At 45.1% G+C, this 18885-nt stretch overlaps 1 protein-coding gene across 12 annotated transcripts in view; it reads right to left on the bottom strand.

Annotated features, from left to right (window-relative positions):
- CPEB1 (cytoplasmic polyadenylation element binding protein 1) overlaps positions 1-13662 on the bottom strand; it is a 67255-nt gene extending 53593 nt beyond the window's left edge. The window contains exon 1 of one of the 12 annotated variants that reach the window (XM_032468825.1): positions 13319-13662. Coding sequence is in view for 4 of the 12 variants with exons in the window: in XM_032468811.1 (XP_032324702.1) it covers positions 12332-12469 (138 nt within the window). In the remaining 8 variants the exon portion in view is untranslated. The other 11 variants (XM_032468824.1, XM_032468816.1, XM_032468823.1 and 8 more) reach the window with 11 other exon arrangements.
- Between the last annotated feature and the right edge of the window lie 5223 nt (positions 13663-18885).

Raw genomic sequence — 18885 nt, 5'->3', positions numbered from 1 at the left:
AATCAATCTGAAGACCTTAAGGCGACATGCTTCATTCGTTCACTGCCTAATCTGCCTAATAACATTAACCAACTGCCCACTACCTACAGCTGCATTCTAAGGGTAGGCAGATTAGCCAAAAAAAATTTTAAGTCTAGAAAGGGAACTAAACCTGATTATGTCGTGAACAACCACAACACAAGCTACAATGTGCTGTAAACATAACACTGTCCTCTAAGCCGAGGGGACTCAGAGGAATAGAATGTATCTGGAAGTGAGGGTAAGAGGGAGGTCTGAAGAACAGAGAACAGAGCAACATTAACAAAAGTGGTCCAGTGTGGTGGAGCATTAGGTATGGAGAAGAAAGTGGACTGGAAAGAGGACCTCATATGCCAGGTTAAGGAGTTAAAATTATCTTCTACATCAAAAGTCTCCGCACTTTAAAAGTCCCCTCTTAATATATAAAAATTAACCTGATTTTTATTTACTATGATTACCAGATCCTGGCCACACTTAATGGCAAGTAAATGGTAACCATATGTGACTCTTAGAAGGAAACCATGAGCAATTACATGAAAGACAGGAGGCAGGAGAACCAATGAAAGCGTTACCGTAGTCCACAGGAAAGATGCAGATCTGAAGACCTTCGGGGAGAAACGTGCTCCCCACTGCCCCCGGCCCCACCACCACCAGGAGAGCGGAAGGTCTAAGATTCTTACCATCTCAACAGCCTGAAAAAAACATCTAAGAATACTCCTGGCATGGGGAGGGTATAGCTCAAGTGGTAGAGCACATGCTTAGCATGCATGAGGTCATGGGTTCAATCCCCAGTACCTCCTCTAAGAATAAATAAATACTAAATAAACCTAACTGCCTCCCCACCACCAAAACAAAATTTAAAAATAAAGCACACAAGAATATGCCTGGCCAACTCTGCCCCATTCCCAGAAGGAACATACACCAAAACCTCCAAACTTGAGGGAAATGACACATGGAATGCCTCTCTCCATCCCTTTAAGTACACCAAATGAGAGATCTACAAGACTTTATATAATTAATAAAAGTAGAAATATAATTTAAAAAGTAAAAATATAATTTAAAAAAGTAAATACCCCAAATTGCTTAATCAGATCAGTAAGAACCAACAGTTTGCCTCAAGTAGCCAATTTAGAAGGAGAAAAAAAGACCAAAGCCAGCAATGTCTGATGGGGACGAGATCTACCACTTTCCTTATGTGGACAATAGGGATAAAAGTAATACTACTATTTCATAGGGCTTTTTGTGAATGAATACACATCATGTGCTTGCAGAGTACCTGGTACGTAATCATGTACTGAACAAATCAATGTCGGCTATCGGTAGTATTTTTACTATTACACCAAGGGGTCAGAAACCACCACAGGGATCCTTGAAGAAATACAATCTACTTGCTCTTTAAAGGAGAAAAATGAACTAAAAACCTATGCCAACTATTCCTTTGAATACCCCAGGCCCTTCCATGCCTAGTCTTCCTAATCATTTCATTTAAAAAGCTCAATTACAAGACTAAAGACACGATAAAAATCAAACTACCTAAAACCTGAATCTACTCTAGAATATAGTTACCTTTTTAAAAATTCTCCAGTTAGATAAAGGCATAGTTTCTCATTTTTGAAACAGAAACCTTGTATCTACCCCATTACTTTGTATATTCTAACTCCAATCAATTTATAGGCCTGAGTTTTATGAACTCATGTTTCACCATGACAAAAAATAGGTTTTTTTCCTTGGCTATGCTATTATTGCTTATAGCTTTCACTGTTATTTTCTGGCATATCTTGCTATAAAGTGAGATCATGTGCAGCTTTTTTGACCTTTATTTGGTCTTTCACTATGGATAGGAAAGTAGGCTTTAGAGATTAGAGACATATAAGAGAACACAAACCTCAGTACTATTGAAAATCATGGATCAACATGAAGAATTACCTGGCAGTGCTAGAAAAGAAAAACAGTAATTCTTACTATTACTAGCTAAAAACAGCCTCAAGATGAAACCAGTTATACGTATACCTACTTATTATCAGAAAGAATGGTTCACTAGGAATTTCTGTTAATATAGGCTATTTTATAGCAAATCACAATTTTGTGCTTTTTCACAGGCATTGACACCATTATGAAACAGTGGTGTTCTACAGCAATAATCCTTAACTGGAAAGGGCATGGGGGGACTACAATCTGAAAAAAGCATTTCCCTTTTCCACAGGGAAGAATCCTCCCCAAAACTTCATTGTTTTGAAAAGTAAAAAGAAAAGCTTTGGAGTACAAATACCAAGTTTACCACTTAGTATCTTCTCTGAGCCCTGGATGCCTCAGGTACAAAACGGAGTACAGCACCTACTTTGTAGGCTTTGTGGTTATGAGAATTCTATAAAGTGCCTGGATATGCTCAGTACCTTATTACTGACAAATGTCCCCCAATTTCATCACTGTTACTCAGAAGTACATTTTCAACTTAGTTCATTCCAGGCAAGTTCATTATAACTCAAAATCTGAAAAGAAACAAAAACGAATCCCTGCTGTATTAGTGGTCCCCAAGACCACCCCCAGGTTCCATGATTCACTAGGATGACTCACAGAACTCAGCATATAGGTATACTCAGCATATATGGCTAAGATTTATGACAGTCAGAAAATACAGAGCAAAGCCAGCAAAGGTGAAAAGATGCCTAGGGGAAACCAGGTGCAAGTTTCCAAGGGTCCTCCTCCCAGGGGAGTCACACACAACATACTTAATTCCCACAGCAACAAACTGTGACATGTGTGAAATGTTGCCCACAAAGAAAGCTTGGCACCCAGGGATTTTACTGAGGGCTGGTCACACAGGCAGCCTCTGTCTGGAATATACCAAAATTTCAGACTCCAAGAGGAAAGCAAATGTTTAGCATAAACCATACTGTTTGTGCAGTTTAAGTATAGTAAGTCACTCTTACCAGTTCTGGGAATGGTGGGAACTCAAAATCCAAGTTCCCAAACACCAGTCAAAGGACAGCAGTTAGGTTTGCTATGTTAACTCATTTTTTTGCACACCCATAAGCGTAAGTATGGATAAATTGTTCACATCTATAACATCTGTAAGATGGATATTCATATCTCTAATGTAGTACTATACAGAAAAAAAACACCTTCTGTACTACACTACAACTTATAGAAACCTCAGATACTAAATTAAGTGAACAACAGGCCAAATGCAAGAGTACACACTACATGATTCACAAGGAGTTCAAAAATAGGCAAAACCAACCGATGACAACAGATGGCAGAAGAGTAGGTAATTCTGGGGTGGGGGGTGGTGGATACAAAGTGGAAAGGGCACAACAGAACCTTACAGAGTATTGGAAATGTTCTGTATCTTGATCTGCATGATGTATAAAAATAATAAATATGTAAAAATTGATCAAGTTATACACTAATATCTACTGCCTTTTACTGCATGTATGTTATCCCTCAATTTTAAAAAAGTTCAAGGAATAGACCAGCAGGGCTTAAACTTGGCCACTAAGGTCAAGTCAGACCATGATGGGCCTTGAATGCTAACTAAGGGGTCTGGCCTTACTCTGTGGCAGGGGTTCTCAAAGCGAAGGCTGTGGACCTGCCCTTTCAGAGGTCCACAAAGTCAAAACTGTTTTCATAATTCTAAGATATCACTTTCTTTTTTCACTATGTTGACATTTGCACTGATGGTACAAAAACAATGGGAGTGCGTAAAACTGACACCTCAGCGGCAATCAAGGCACTGCCAGTAAACTGCAGCAGCAGTTACTGTATTCTTTACGCTATGAATTCCCAGAAAAAGCCAGACTTACAAGTTTTCTCAGGTAAGCAGTAAAAATTTTATTAAATCTCAGCCTTTGAGTACATGCCTTTAATATTCTGTGAGACAAATGAACATAGTTTACGTGTAAAGCCCATTTGCTTCATACCAAAGTACAATGATGATCTCAATAAAAAGTATTTATGTGCTTGAGTTTCAAGAAGTAGCCTCTTTTTTTATTTTTCAAATGAAACATCTTTTCTACTTGAAAAACCAACTGACATTCTATGATTATCAACTTTGGGTATTTTGCAAACATTATCTTGAAAACAAAGTAAGCGAGTCACTTCAAAAAACAAATAAATATCAGTACTTGTTGCTAATGATAAAAACTTGAGCTTTGCAGAAAAAATATGAATTCTGGAAAAACCATTATCTGCCACCACTTGAACCTGACACCTTCCTCAACACCTTAAAAGACTTTTCTGATAAGACCGGTGATGCTATTAACCAGTGGTCAACATCTGCAATATTGCATAACTCAATGAACTATTTATCAAATGATTAAAATATGTTACAAGATCAGGCATAGGTAGATAACTCATCCAAAGTGCAAGACAGACCAGTGCATTAATACAACAGTGCACGAAGAGTACATGGCTTCACACTTCCTGTTGCAATTAGAGCTGGCCCTCTGTATCCCCAGGTTCCTCATCTGCAGATTCAATCAACCACAGAGTAAAAATGTTAGGGGAAAAATTCCAGAAAGTTCCAAAAATCAAGTTGATTTTGCCATGCACTGGCAACTATTTTAAATGGCACTTGCAGCGTATTTACAACTATTTACATAGTGTAAGTAATCTAGAAATGACAATGTATATGGGAAGATACAGGTTATATGCAAATACGGTGTCATTTTATATAGGGAGCTGGAACATGACTGGATTTTGGTACCCATTGGGGGAGGGGGGGTCCTGAAACCAATCCCCCATGGATACTGAGGGAAAACTTTAACCTTTAGAAAGTTACCACTTGAGTTTTGGTGTAGTACCAAAGAGGAATAGTCACAGTTATCTGAAAAGGCTATTAAAATACTCCTCCTCTCCCTACTACATATCTGTGGGAAACAAAATTTTCCTCACATACATCAACCAAAACAACACATGGCAACAGAGTAAATACAAAAACAGACAACAAAATCCAGTTTTCTTCTAGTAAATCAGCTACTAAAGAGATCAGCAAAAATGTAAAATGCTCACTCTTCTCATTTTTTTGTTTGTTCTGGAAAATATAATTGTATTAATATGTCATGAATTTATTTTTTTAGTAACTAATAAATAAATTTACTCTTTTCAGTTTTAATTTCTAATGGGTAAAAATTGATGGATATGATCCACATGCACAAAAGCTCTTGATGGCCTCAAAATTTTAAGAGTATAAAGAAATCCTGAGATGGAAGTGTTTGAGAACCACCACTTATGGATTAGGTAATCAAATTTGCACTTTTCAAAGATCTTATAGGAACATCCAGGAAAGAATGCAAACATCCTGAAAGGCTCAAGAAACGTCTGTAAGATTTGATTGGGAAAAATGAACTTGGTAAAAAAAGTTCCAGAACAGAAAGTGTGAGAGGGAAGAGGATCTTATGATATCAGATATCAAGGATTTAACAGATGAGGAAAGGGTGAGGCAGTAAAGATAGAGGGGTTACTCTGTACAAAAGCTTGACAGGGAAGCTAAGGAAAGCCAGGGAGGCTGGTTGCTGGAGGGGGTGGTTGTATTAGGAAAGGTCTAAACATGGAAGAGAGGTGATCATGTTTACAGACAGAGGTGAAAGTTGTAGCAGAGATAACTGACCAAGAGGTCCTGAGGGTATGAGAGAAGATGGACTCCAAGACACAAAACTGCTCTTTGAGTAGGGAGGAGGACACTCTTCAACAACTGCAGAAAAGGGATAGTAGTGGAAGCTAAGTCCAACTGGAGAGGGCAAGAATAGGGCCCATATGACCAACTGTCCAAGTTGGTCTGTTCCTCACAAGAATTTATGAGCTTACCTTGTCTCAATATAAAGAAAAAGACATGCTTAGCAAAACTGAAAATCTTTCTCCAAATCAATCAGCTTAATAGAGCACTAGCACTCAAATCAGAATCCCAGATTCCAAACCTATTCTTCCTTCTGCATCAAGGCAGCCTGAGAAACAGGAGAGGAGGGGAGGTGAGACCAGGTCAGGGAACTTCTCTGTGGTGACTGAAGCTGTATGGGGAGTCTCTTACAAGGGCAGGGAAATACCGTTCTTTGTGCTTCACCTGAAACATTTGGAAGCTTTATCATTAAGAGGTCCTCCCGAACCGAGGCAGGGCAATATGACAAGGAAAAGTGGCAGGTGGAGCTGGCATAACCTCCTGACTGGCAGAGGCAAATTCAGCCTCTTCAAGTCCAAAAACCCAAGGGAAGTTTGAGTTTCATTTTAAAACTCCTATATTTAATCAGTAACACCTCACTAGTTACTCCTATGGTGGTGATCTGGGCAGGGGTGTTAGAAAAGATACAGGAAAAGGCCCTCTCTCACCTAGTGCTCACCACTCAGCTTAGAAGATACAATTACCCATTAAGACCCAAGGATCAAAGGTCTGAGGGAATCTGTCTGGGGAGCAGTAAGACCATTAGTATGGCGGAGCTCCACACAGAGACACAGGCGTGAAAAGGCAGGAATAACTAAGAAGGAAGGTGAAACAAGTAGACTGAAAATACTCATCCAAGGCAGACCTGAATTTGTGGTAGCAATGGGAATGGAGAAGGAATGGAAGGATACAGTGGCCAAGGGAGACAAAGAACTAGACAGCATCAAGGTTCTATCGTTACAGAAACTGGGAAGAGGTTTCCAAAGGAAAGCTACAAGTATGTATTTACCTAGCATCCTTCTGTACTGGGGAATTTAGTGGCTAAAAAAATTTTTAAAACAAAAAAATACACCCAAACACAGTTCTTTCCCCCCAAGAGAAAAAAACAGACTAGTAATTGGGTGGAGGGGATAGAATTAGATTAGCCTCAGGAGATGAAGAAAGAAGAAATTGGTTGTTTTGAGATCTGCTGGGTTTAATATGCCTCAGACAGACACATTTATTCAGCAGGCTAATGAGAACTACGGGTCTTGAGAACAACCAGGGCTAAAATGCTCAACCTAAAACTTGACCACATAGAGGGAGAACTGGTGCTAGAGGAATACACAAGCCCTCTGTATAAGGGAACAAGGATGAGCCGACAAAATGAACCAGAGGGAACACGGCACTCAGGGGGAGGAGGAGGAAGCCTGTAAGTGCCAGGACAAGAAAAGATCTATCAGACAGACAAAGAAAAACTAGGAAACCATAGAGTCTTATGAACCACTGGGAAATTTTAAATACAATGAGATAATCAGAGACCAGCATAGCAGAGGGCAAGGTGCAGGAATTCTAGAAATAACACTAGTCCGGAAATAAAAAGACCTGCGTTTCAGTTTGGCTCTATCATCCTCTCACTGTATAAACAACCACTTTTCCTTCTACGCTTAATTCTCCTTGTCTGTGAAAATGGTCAGACACTATAATCTGGGCTTGCTATCAACTCCAAGTTCTATCTGGGAGGCAGACAGGTCTCCAACACCTTTTGAGCTTGAAAACAATTCCAAAATTACAGCTTTAAAAAAGTCTCAGGAGGAAGTGCAGACTCAGGAGACAGATGGTGCCAGAGCCAGAAACCAGGAGCACAAAGCCAGAATGCAAAGAACACAGGTGTTAAGTAGTAAGGATTAAGCGTTCTGTCAAAAGACACAAAAAACTCAATCTGCTCTTCAAGGTAACAGCTTTCCTTCAATAAGAGGAGAGCTACTCCCACGTCTTTATCAAAGAAGACTTCAGGCCAGAGTACTAGACCTGTCAGGATGGTACATGTCAGCATATTGTGCCGGCTGGAATAAAGAAAGCAGTAACACTATTGTAGTCCAGTTACTCCCAGAATCAGCAGCTACATGCAACCATGACCCATTTTTAGCACACAAATCAATCTTTAGACCTGTCCTCTGGGGATTCTCCAATTATCTCAAAGAAAGCCATGACAAAATGTCTTAAATATTAAAACAGAGTGTTAACTCACTATAATCTGAAAGGGTACTCCAGCCATGCAGGAATACTGAAAAGTGAAATAGAATTCAAAGGCTATCCATGCCTAAGAGTTCTTCAGCACCACTGAAAGCAAAGCTCAACCCTATTTAGTTGAATATTAGGAATGTTCCTGCTACATCTGTTCTTTTAAAACATTCACATTATATTAAGAAGGCAAAGTAATCCCTAACAGGAGTCTTTTTAAATCCCTGTAACAAAACTCTGAAAATTATGTCTAGAATGTAAATGCAACACTCTCAAATTTGGAAACTGACTTTTTACGGAAAGTCAGATAACTTTCCTATGAAAATATGAAATATTTACACTTTCAGTTCAATGTTTTCAGTCAATTTACTATACTTGAGAAATGCCTTGTTTCGAGGGTCCTATCTTGAACACAAAAACCTTCAGCATTTGCAATCTGTGCTTATAGACGATGACAAGCTTGCATAAGCAGGTGTAACAAAAATTAGGCTGCAACAATTGGAGGAAAGAAAACAAAATGCATTTCCAAAGCTGCAATGTGTGGGGCAGAAGCCAGGTGGTCAGCAGAATCCAAACACTGAAAGGGTGCAATTGGTGCTTTAGTTTTAATTCAAAGAGAAGCAAAAATTCTTATATAACTTCCTCCACTCCAATCTCTAGCCCAACCCCCTTCCAACCTACCCCTCCCCTACCCCCAGGTTTTCTGGCAAGTTCTCCCCAAAGTCAGTACAGCTTGGATACTGCCTAGGAAAAGCAGATTTGTAGAACAGGATGGGATTAGCACAGCTCTTCCATATGAGAGAAAATAATTTGCTATTTGATCCAGTGATTCTTTTACTGCCTCCACCACTAGCTACTGAAGCAACAGCCTAAACACTAATATCTGGTTCAGTATGCATTCTTATCTCAATCTTCAACCCAGAAGTACTACCCACTAATGAGTTTGGAATTTGTCCTTTAAGCAAACACATATCAATGTTAGAAAACAGTCATTCAGCTGAAAACAATGAACGAGAAACTTTGCATAGATACTACCTAGTATACGAACACTAAAATACCAGCAGAGAGCTTCTTTAGTCATCTCACCCTTCCCCTCCATCTCCAATTCACAAACATCGAACTCACAGCTTAGTGCTTGGCCTGTAAACGTAGTTAAAGAAGCAGCCGGGGACAGGTAACATTTCATAGTTTCCATCTTTCCAAAAACTTCTCAGACAACAGGTTAAAAAAAAAAACTCCACTGGTTTGTATTTGAGTCTGCATTCTCACTAAAAAATCTCTTTGGCAAAGTCTCTGAATATGCTCTTTACTGCTTTATATCCTTTGGGGATAAGATACAGAAATAAAGGTACCTATCACTTTACATCTGCTAGTGTGGCTGTGTACACTGCTAGAATTCTGAGTTTTGCCCAGAATGAAACCCCAACCCCTCATTCATGATGCAGGGCTCTTTTATGCCCCGGGAGCTTACTCCAGATTTTACCATGTATTCCTAAAACCCGTATTTATTCTTCCTGGAAATCTAAGAGACAAAATTATGGGAATTTTAGGCTAAGCCAAGATGGCGGAGTAGAGAGACTCACAGCTTACCCTCCCCCACAAATACACCAAGAATTACATATACAAATCCACTGAATCGCACAGAAAACCTACTGAACTCTGGCAGTGTCTCTCATTTCAAAATACAGGATTCTCACAAAATCCGATAAACAAGTTTATACTGTACAGCACAGGGAACTATATTCAATATCTTGTAGTAACTTATGGTTTAAAAAGAATATGATAATGAATATATGTATGTTACTATATGACTGAAATATTGTGCTGTACACCAGAAATTGATACAACACTGTAAACTGACTGTACTTCAATATAAATATATATAAATAAATTATGAGAATTTTAGTTAAAAGAGAAAAAATGAGGTTTAGTAAGCCCTGTTCTACTTTTACAGGTCTTAAAACAATTATATAATTTCAAATTTGCCTTGTCTCAGAAGAAAAATGTTGCTGAAATTTAACCATCCTGAAAGAGGAAAGTCTTTTGTGCAGAGGATTGGGAGGGTCACCCCCACAGTGGGAGGAGCCTGACTTCTCCAGACCTCTGGCTCTCTCAGGGTCAGCTAACTGCTCTGACACACATCATGGAATGATAGACACAGCACATTCCTCCTGACATCAACACTGCTGCACTAATGCTCAGAAGACCCACACTGACTTCCACAGCAACCTCCAATTCCCTCCAATGCAGCTGAGGCTCAATTTGCCTATAAATGTGACCAGCCGGTAGATCATCGCATTTTCTATACAATTCACATCACCATTAACCCTCTGACCACCCCCGACATACCAGAATACCATAATATCACAGGTTGAGCTATGGCACCAGAAAGACCTAGGTTCACACACCAGTTTTATCACTTAATAGCCTTGTGACTTGATTTCTAAACCCTTTTCATCATCTGCAAAATAGGGGGAATACCAGAAAGGGATGTTTTAAGACAGAGATCCCAAACTAGCCCTCAGGTTAAATCCAATCTCTAGAGACATGTTACTTTGATCCATGTAGTGTTTATAATTTGTTAATTGCTACATTAAAAAAAAAAAGAGATTGGCAGCTTTACTAGGAGAGAAGACAAAGATCAACTAACTCAGGGCCCATGCATCAGCTCTCTAACCTTCTGCCTGCTGTAGAGGCTGGCATAGCTCTCCCCAACCTCACAGGGAGCCTGCGCCAGAGAGATGTCTGCAAGACAACCCTGGGGAGGGAGAAAAGCAAGTGTTTCTACATTACAGACAGGGTTACATAGAGGCTAGTCAACTCCAAAATCCTAGCTCTATAAACTGAGCATGTACTGCCAGGTCAATCCTCAAGTTTAAATTACATCACTGTGACAAACGCCAAACTCTACAGCAACGTGCTCTGTAAATACAGTTCAGCTCGAAGCATGCTCGGTGAGGGTGCTCCAAGACCAGTGGTCAGCCCTAACCCTCCTGTCCTGAGGGGCTCCCGACAGCCCAGACTCCATGGAGCTCCAGAAGCAGCACTTCCTTCCACTCCTCTACCTACGATAAAAACCAACCCGCCAGGAAAACCACCAGCAGCCTGAGGTTTCCAAGGTTTCCTTCTGCCTGTTTGCATTTATTTTTGTTTTTAACCCAGCACGTGTCCCTGGGCTCAAACACAACCAGAGCCTAAGAGTGCAAACTATCCTCAAGAGACACACACTTCCAGCTGGCACATGTCAGCTCTGTCACCTGAGGGGCACACGGGAGGCAAGAGGGCCACCTATGGCTTCCAGAGAACCAGCTCCGACCCATTGGCCCCTCTCTCCCTGCAAATGACGCAGACCAGCGGTTTGCTCAGGTGCTGGAGAGAGCGAGGCGGCAGATCGGTAGCCACGGAGACCAAAGGAGGCAGCTGCCAGCGAAATGCAGCGCTAAGCAGAGCCGAGGCCGCGGGGCGGGGTGGGGGATGGGGGCCATGGCCAGCAACCCCGCCTCTGAGAGCTCTCCTTAAGTGCAACCTGGAGCAGGGCACCATGCAGAGGGGCAAGGCCTGCAAGGCACAAAGTGCCACCAAAAAATAACCCGTGCACACGAGGATGTGCTCCAGAGCCCAGGTGTCCACCTGGTCTTTCTCGGTCTCTTGGGCGGCGCTAGGCCACTTACAAAGAGCCGGGCCTTGCCTGGGCCCTCTGGGAACACAGCAAGAAAGTCAGGGTCGACCTGACGGTAGAGAACACCCACGCAGGGAAAAAGCCGGGGGAATGACGCCAAGTGAGACAACCAAAGGTGAGTGACCTTTTCCTGGTCTGAGACCCCTCTTCCCCCCGGGGCAGGCACAAGCCTAAGAACCAACCAGGCTGTTTCCCAAGCCACTGCTCCACCAAACCTGAGACCAGAGCCGAGCAGGCACCCAACCCCTCACCGGCGTCTGGGCACCTGGTCCAGCCCTGGACTGAGGAGAGAATGACAAAATCATGGCCACACGCACGCTTCTCCACTGGCCAGGCAGCCCGTGGGGGAGAAAACCAAGGCTGGTGCGGCCTAGCTCAGCTCCACGCTTGAGGAACCTCCGCGGCATGCATGACCCCCGCCCATGGCCGCAGGACCCACCTCCGAGCCTCGAGGCTTCCCCAGAGCGAGGCCACGTTGCACGTGCGAGCCACCCACTAGCGCTCAACCCTACCTAGCCAAGCCAGCCCCCAGAATTCCAGCTCCTGCGCCAATCGAACGTGTGAAGCCACGTGACCTCCTGGGCCAAGGAAGTGCGTGCCGACTGCACGAGGGGCCTGATCCCTCCGCCTTAAAGGAGCCGCGCCCGCTGCCGTCGTGGCAATCTCAGGTGTCCGGAGGCCCAACGCGGGGGGGTCTCTGCCACCAGCAGCCCCGCCCCACCCAGGCCGCCCGTCCCCACCGCCCCCTGGGTACGAACGCGACTCGTTGGGGACGCTGCGAGGCGCGTGAGCTCCCAGCGCCGGTGGCTTCGGGTCTCACATGCGACGGCTGCGGGAGAAGGAAGTGTTCTGGACGCGGGTGCACCCTTCCGTCCGGTCAGCTCCCGTCTAGACATACACTCGAGGCCACCGGCAGTCTGCAGCGCCACTCGGAGGCCCCACCGGCCGCCCCCGGAGGGCCGCGGCGCCTTTAAGCCCAAAGGCCCTGAGTCACGAGGAGGCTCCCTACCCCCCCTCGCCACACACCCCTCCACGAGGCCCCACGCCCGCGGGCACGTGACCCGCGCCCCGCCCGGGACTCGCGCACACGGGGGGCGGGGGAGGGTACCGCGGAGCCGGCCGAGGCTGCGCGCGGACCGTTAGCAGTCTCGCTCGGGACCGCGGCCCCGCCCAGCCCCGCCCTGGCGGGCGGCAGGCAACTCTTACCAGCGGGAGCGCCATGGGGCTGGCGTGGCCCTGCGGGAAGGACGGACCGGCCGGCGGGCGGCTGGCCGGCACGGCGAGGGACGCGCAGACACGTGGGCACTATTTTTGCAGCGAGCCGCGCACAGCGCCGCACTCTGGACGGCTTATAAAGCCCCGCGGAGCCGCCCCCCGGCCGGATGCGAGGCACCTGTGTCGGCCCCGCCCGGGGCCCCGCCCCTTCCAGCATGCTGCGCTGAGGGCTCAGTCGCCCACCCGGAGCCAGGCGCCTGGACCCGGGCGGGCTCGGCCGCCGCGGAGGCTGCTGGCCACAGCTGCCCCCTTGAGAGGCCAAGGGCCCAAGTTAAGCACGCCACTCACCTAGTTACCCTGGTCAAGGCACTTACCTCCTCTGGGCCTCAGTTTACCCCTTATGAAATAGGACGCGATTTACAAGCCTCTGCGACGGGGCGGCAATATGCTTTGTCAGTAAAGCCCTCTTTACAGTGTCCACGCTCCGTTCCTTCCAAGGACCTCTCCCGGCGAAAGCCAACCCTACGTACCCCGGTCCGAGCCTTCGCTCCTTGGGCTCCAGGAGGCGCGCTCACTCTAGACTGGCTGCTCCGTGTGTTGGAACTGGTCGGGGGCGGGGGGCGGTGCGCCGGCGTCCGGGGATCCCGGAAAGTTCCAAAAACACCAGGGGGCCTCTTTGGACCGCAGTTCCCTGGGGAAACCGCTTCCGACGTTCTTGCCGGACTGCGACAGGAAACTTCTCCGAATGGGGAGAAGAGACAGGGCGGGGGTCCCGGGGTGAGAGACACCGTGGGTCGGGCTGTCGTCGGGAAAGGCGTCCTGGGGTAGCCGGGGCGGGGCGGACCGGAAGCTCCAGGCAAGCGCAGAGGCGGAGATGGCGTGCCAGGAGGGGGAGATCAAGCAAAGGCTGGGAAGGAGGACTGAACAGAGCGGCTCCATATGACCCGGGCGCAGGATAATGCGAGGGAAGCCTGGGCCCAGTTTGTGAAGGGCCGTTATTTTACAGACAGCGGGGAACTATTAAGAATTGTAAACAGAAGAATGGCAGTATCAGATCTCTTTTAAGATTTTACTGGAAATGTAGCAAAGGTTGGACAGAAAAGGGGAGAAACGAGGGAGTGGGGAGGAAAGGGACCAAGGTTTTTTGAGCATTACTAAGTGTTGAACTTGTGTTACCTCATCATCGTAATACAATTTTATAAAGCACTTACTATGCTTAAGGTTCCTCCTGGCAGTTGGGAAGAAGCAACTCCTGCCTTCCTGGCAGGCTGGTGAGGCTGGCCTGGATCTGATGCTAAGGGGAGGGCGGCAGATACCTGTAGTTTTCTGTCCAGGGCAATGGAAGGAGAGGAAGTCAAGGTCTAGTCTACTGTTGCAGGAGAATTAACTGGGAGAAGGTGAGGGTAAGAACCAGTGCTGGAGTAGAAGTCCACAGGAGGACTCAGAGTGACAGTGAGAGTTGGCCGGTCTCCATCCATAGAATATCCCCATGTGGGAGCTTCTTGGGTTGCTGAGATCATGAGCAGAGAGGGTGTTGGCTGCTAGGGCAGGACAAGAGGGGGCCCGGGCATACCCCTAGCTATAAACTGCTCTACCCTCTCTCTCCTTCAGACTTGCTGCTTAGCCACTTGCCCTCCCTCCTCAAAATGGCCCATTCCAGCTGCCCAGGAATCCACACCTTCTGGTTTAGCTTCACTGGAACCCTCCCACACCAGGACCTACCTGGGGCTCTTCCTTCTCTCAAAGCAGCCCATCCACAAGTCTCACCCTGGCCCACAAACAGCAGAGGACAGCTCATGCAAAGTGGTGTATCTTGCTTGTCCTGTCAAGGGGTGCCACACCCAAATACCTACAGCCCACGAGCCAAGTGAGGATAGGTGAGAGCACCAAGAAGGCCCAAGGCACATCTAAAAAGGCAACTAGCTTATGGATACCATGCAGGTCCCAGCCCAGCCAGATCTTTCAAGACAAGCTGTAAATGCAGTTTTGTTTTGTTTTTTAATGTGAAATCTAATTTTAAATGTGGTCAGTAACTGAAATTTAAAGAGCCACAGCCAGCATGTCCAGGGTCCTCATGCAGCTCATTGGCTGCTAACTTGTGATCCTTTCCATTTCTTCCTCGTCCCTGACCCAAACCTGAGTAAGATAAGAATCTGAAACCTGGAATTGTGCCCAGGGGAACAGGAATCTGGGAGCTCTTTCATATTTTAAAACTCCCAGCCATAGGAAAATGAAAGTATCTTTCAGGTGACTTGGAACAGAAATTTCTGCTGCATAAAATTCCTCTTCCTGAACTCTGTGTTGCAGGTAATAATAACAGCTGACTTTCACTGAGCACTTACTGTGTGCTTGGCACAGTTCTAAGTGTTTTACCTGGGTTAACCCATTTGCAGATGAAGAAACTGAAGCTCAAAGAAGTCAAGGAACTAGCTCAAAGACTCCCAGCTAGAAGTGGAGTGGAGACTCAAACCTAGGCAGTCTTCTAGCTTCAGAGCCTGAAGCCTTAACCAGATAAGAACAAAACATCCAGCACCCTATGTGTACACTACCTACTGACGGACCCAGAGCTTACTGTAGGCAATGAAGGAAGGGGTGGCTGAATCCACAGACGGGCATGTATTTGGTGAATCCTTGCTCCCTGCCTGACTTGGCCAGGGCTGCAGGTTCTACAGGAAGAACAGTACCCCTGACCAGAAGTGCTCCACGATCCACAGGGCAGGGTGTGGAAAGTGGCAGAGGTGGAGATGTTAAATGACTTGGTCAAGTCCCCACAGCTGGTCACTGGCAGAAGTAACAGGAACAAACAGGCAGCATTATCCATTCTCCCAGTCAACAAACAGCCTTTGAGCCCAGCTATGCCTGGCACCATCTCTGCAGTCAAGCCCCAGATTTAGAATACAGGTTTTAAGTGTAACCGTAATTGGCTGGACTTTTAAATGCATGCACTGGGGAGACAGGAGTGACCCTGTAGTCTTTTATATGCTCAGGTGTTCAGTGCCTCCACAGCAGGCAGAGAGCTAAAAGAAGAAAAGAGACTGCAGGGAGAAAATAATTTCCCTGGTTGAAAAAGATCAGAAGAGGAATTCATTTAGGAACTCAAGACCACAAGGTAAAGTGGGCACGTGGTGTCTACTCAACTTCTGCCAGGCTCTGTGCAGAAGAAACCATGTTCTTTGTTTTTTGGTTTTTTTGTGCCCTTTTAAGTGGGACAAAAGAAAGTGAATCAGCCCTACCTTTCATCATCCACAAATGTAAATTTTAAATGGGTTAAAATAGAAATATGTAAAGTATTACTTGAAAAATTTTTAAAAGAAAATATTAGAATATTTTTATTACCGCAGCATGAGGACAAATTTTGTAAATATGGGACAAAAAGCACAGGATATAAAGGGACATTGACCACATCATAACTTAACACCTTGGTTTATCAAAAGATATTTAAAACTTGAAAAAACAAGCCATAGATTGGAAGAAGGCATTTGCAATACTTGATCTATAAAGGACTAGTTTCCAGAATATATAAGAACTTCTAGAATGAGACAAATAGAAAAATGGGTAAAGATGGGGACAGGCAGTTGACAGGAGTGAAAACCCAAATGTCCAATGTTTGTTTGTATCACCAGATGCCTACCCTCACCAATAACCAGGGAGATGCAAATGAAGCAGTGGGATACCATTTCACACCTCCCAGACAAAGTGAACAAGGCTCACTATCCCAACAGCAGGCTCACCGCCAGGAAGGGTGTAAACTGGTTCAACCACTTTGTGACTTTTGTTTTCTGCATGTTTTGAATTAAGAGATAAACCACGTACAGACAGTGCACAGAACGTATAAGCTTAGGTGTACAGCTTGATGATTTTTTACCTGCGTAACCACCACCCATCAAGGCATAGAATCCTTCCAGAACCCCACAGGGTTTCATCACAAGCTCTTCCTAGTTTACCCCTCCTCCTTGAAGTAACTAATATTATTACTACTTTCCTCACAGATTCATTCTGTTTTAAGCATTCACATAAGCTTTTGGCCTTTTTCATTCAACACAGCACCTGTGAGATTCATCCATGTTGTTGCAGGTAGCAGTAGTTCAGTCCTTTTTATTGCTAAGTAGTATTCTGTTATATGGATATACCATAATTTGTTTCTCCATTCTCCTATTGATTGGCAATTTGAACCGGAGGATTATGAATGAAGGTGTAGTGAACGTTCTTGATATGAAGTCCAGCTACTCTGGTGAGCAATTTGGCAATGTTGTTAAGTTGCAGGTGAGTATACTCTAAGACCCAGCAATCCTGCTCGCAGGGAAACATGTTAGAGGAACTTTCCCACGTGTTAAAATGGGCAGGAGTAAAAATGCCAGTAGCTGTGTGATTCAAAATTGCAAAAATAAAATATAAAATACCTTACATCCCCATCAACAGGAGAGTCGATTGACAAATTGTGGTCTAGTCATACAATGGAATACTGTATATAAGCAAAAGTAAATGAAATAAAGCTAATCATATCAACATGGATGACTCAAACAACATTGAGTGAAAAACGCAGGACATAGGAGAACACATATTCTACAACGCCATTTACATAAAATATGAAAATATGCAGTACGTTACTGTCACGAAGTACAATACGATAGATTGTTTAGAAACACGTGTGTAGTAAAGGTACAAAAACATGCATGGTTCTGATAAGCAGAAAATGCAGAATAGTCATTTACTTCAGGTGGGGAGAGACGAGCTCGTGAAACGAGGAGTTGATGAGCGCTTTAGTTCATAAACCAGGTGATCAGTACTCAAGCAGTAATTTTATTCTGTAAACTTAAAATATAATTGTTTAAAGAGATTAAGAGATGGAGATAAGGGCAGGGGTGTGCTGGTAAATGTTTGGCAATTGGCTGCAGGGAGGGGAGTGATTTGTATTCATCTCTTTCTGTGGCATAAATACTCCTACTATGGCCAATTTCAAACTACCAATTTGATGCCAGCCGGTGCTCATGAGCTGGTGCGAGCCAGCTCCAGCACACCACTGACACTGAACGTGGGAGCAAACTGCTCTGAAGCTCAAGGCCTGTGGTCTAGGCCCCCTCTGAGGACTTTTCCAACACCCTGGGAGATGAGTCGACAGCTGGACTGTATTAATCTATGCTGTTAAGTCACCCCAAAACTAAGCAGGTTAAAATAACAAATATTTACTATCTCACACAATTTCTGAGCATTGGGAATCCAAAGTTGACTTAGCTGGGCCGTTCTGGCTCAGGCTCTCCTGAGGGTGCAGTCAAGCTGTCAGGCAGAACCGCAGTCATCTGAAGCTTTGCCTGCAGCTGGAGGATCTGCTTCCAAGCTCAGCCTCAAGCTCACTCAGTTCCCTGTCACATGGACCTCTCCGGAGGGCTGTAGGCTTTCTCCAAAGCAAATGACCAGAGAGACAGGGATGGAGGTACAATGACTATCAAAATCTCATCTCAGAAATGACACACTATTCCTCTGCAACATCCTATTGTTTACACACACCAACCCTGATAAAATGTAGGAGGGGGTGACACAAGGGTGCGAATGCCAGGAAGCAGGGATCACTGGAGGTCGGCTTCCTCACCAATCACAGCTGACGGTGAGTGCCAGTTGTCCTGAGATGCTTGCAACAGGGTTAGAGGCTCCTAGAGTCACACACAGCACAAGGAGAGACATGGGAACCTGAGAGGCTGTCCCCTTCGTTTTGCAGCTAAGGAAACTGAGAAGTTTACAGATTTACTAGAGGGTGCAGCCACTCTTGTCAGGAGCCCAGGGGCTCAGTCCTGCCTTGGTCCTAGTGACAAGGACCACGCTCACCCTCTCCTGGCCTCACCTCTCCCTGCCTTCCCTCTGCAGGTGCAGATGCTGGGGTCCTAGCACATCAAGGCCTAGATCAGAGTCACCTTGCCCAAGCCCTCAAGAGTTCCTTTTTCCTCAGAGCTGTTTCCTCACATTCTCTCTCAGTCAAACCAAGAAGACCACCCCACTTGTTTCCACAAACCCCGCCTCTGCCACAGGGGTTGTTGGTAGCACGTCCCCAGGAGCCCCAGAGTGCAGCATGTACCGCCGTGTTGTCATTGCCAGACACAAGGCT

The sequence above is a fragment of the Camelus ferus genome, chromosome 27 (assembly GCF_009834535.1).
Source record: "Camelus ferus isolate YT-003-E chromosome 27, BCGSAC_Cfer_1.0, whole genome shotgun sequence".
In the NCBI taxonomy this organism is placed as follows: Eukaryota; Metazoa; Chordata; class Mammalia; order Artiodactyla; family Camelidae; genus Camelus; species Camelus ferus.
This window is presented reverse-complemented; position numbering and strand designations above follow the sequence as displayed.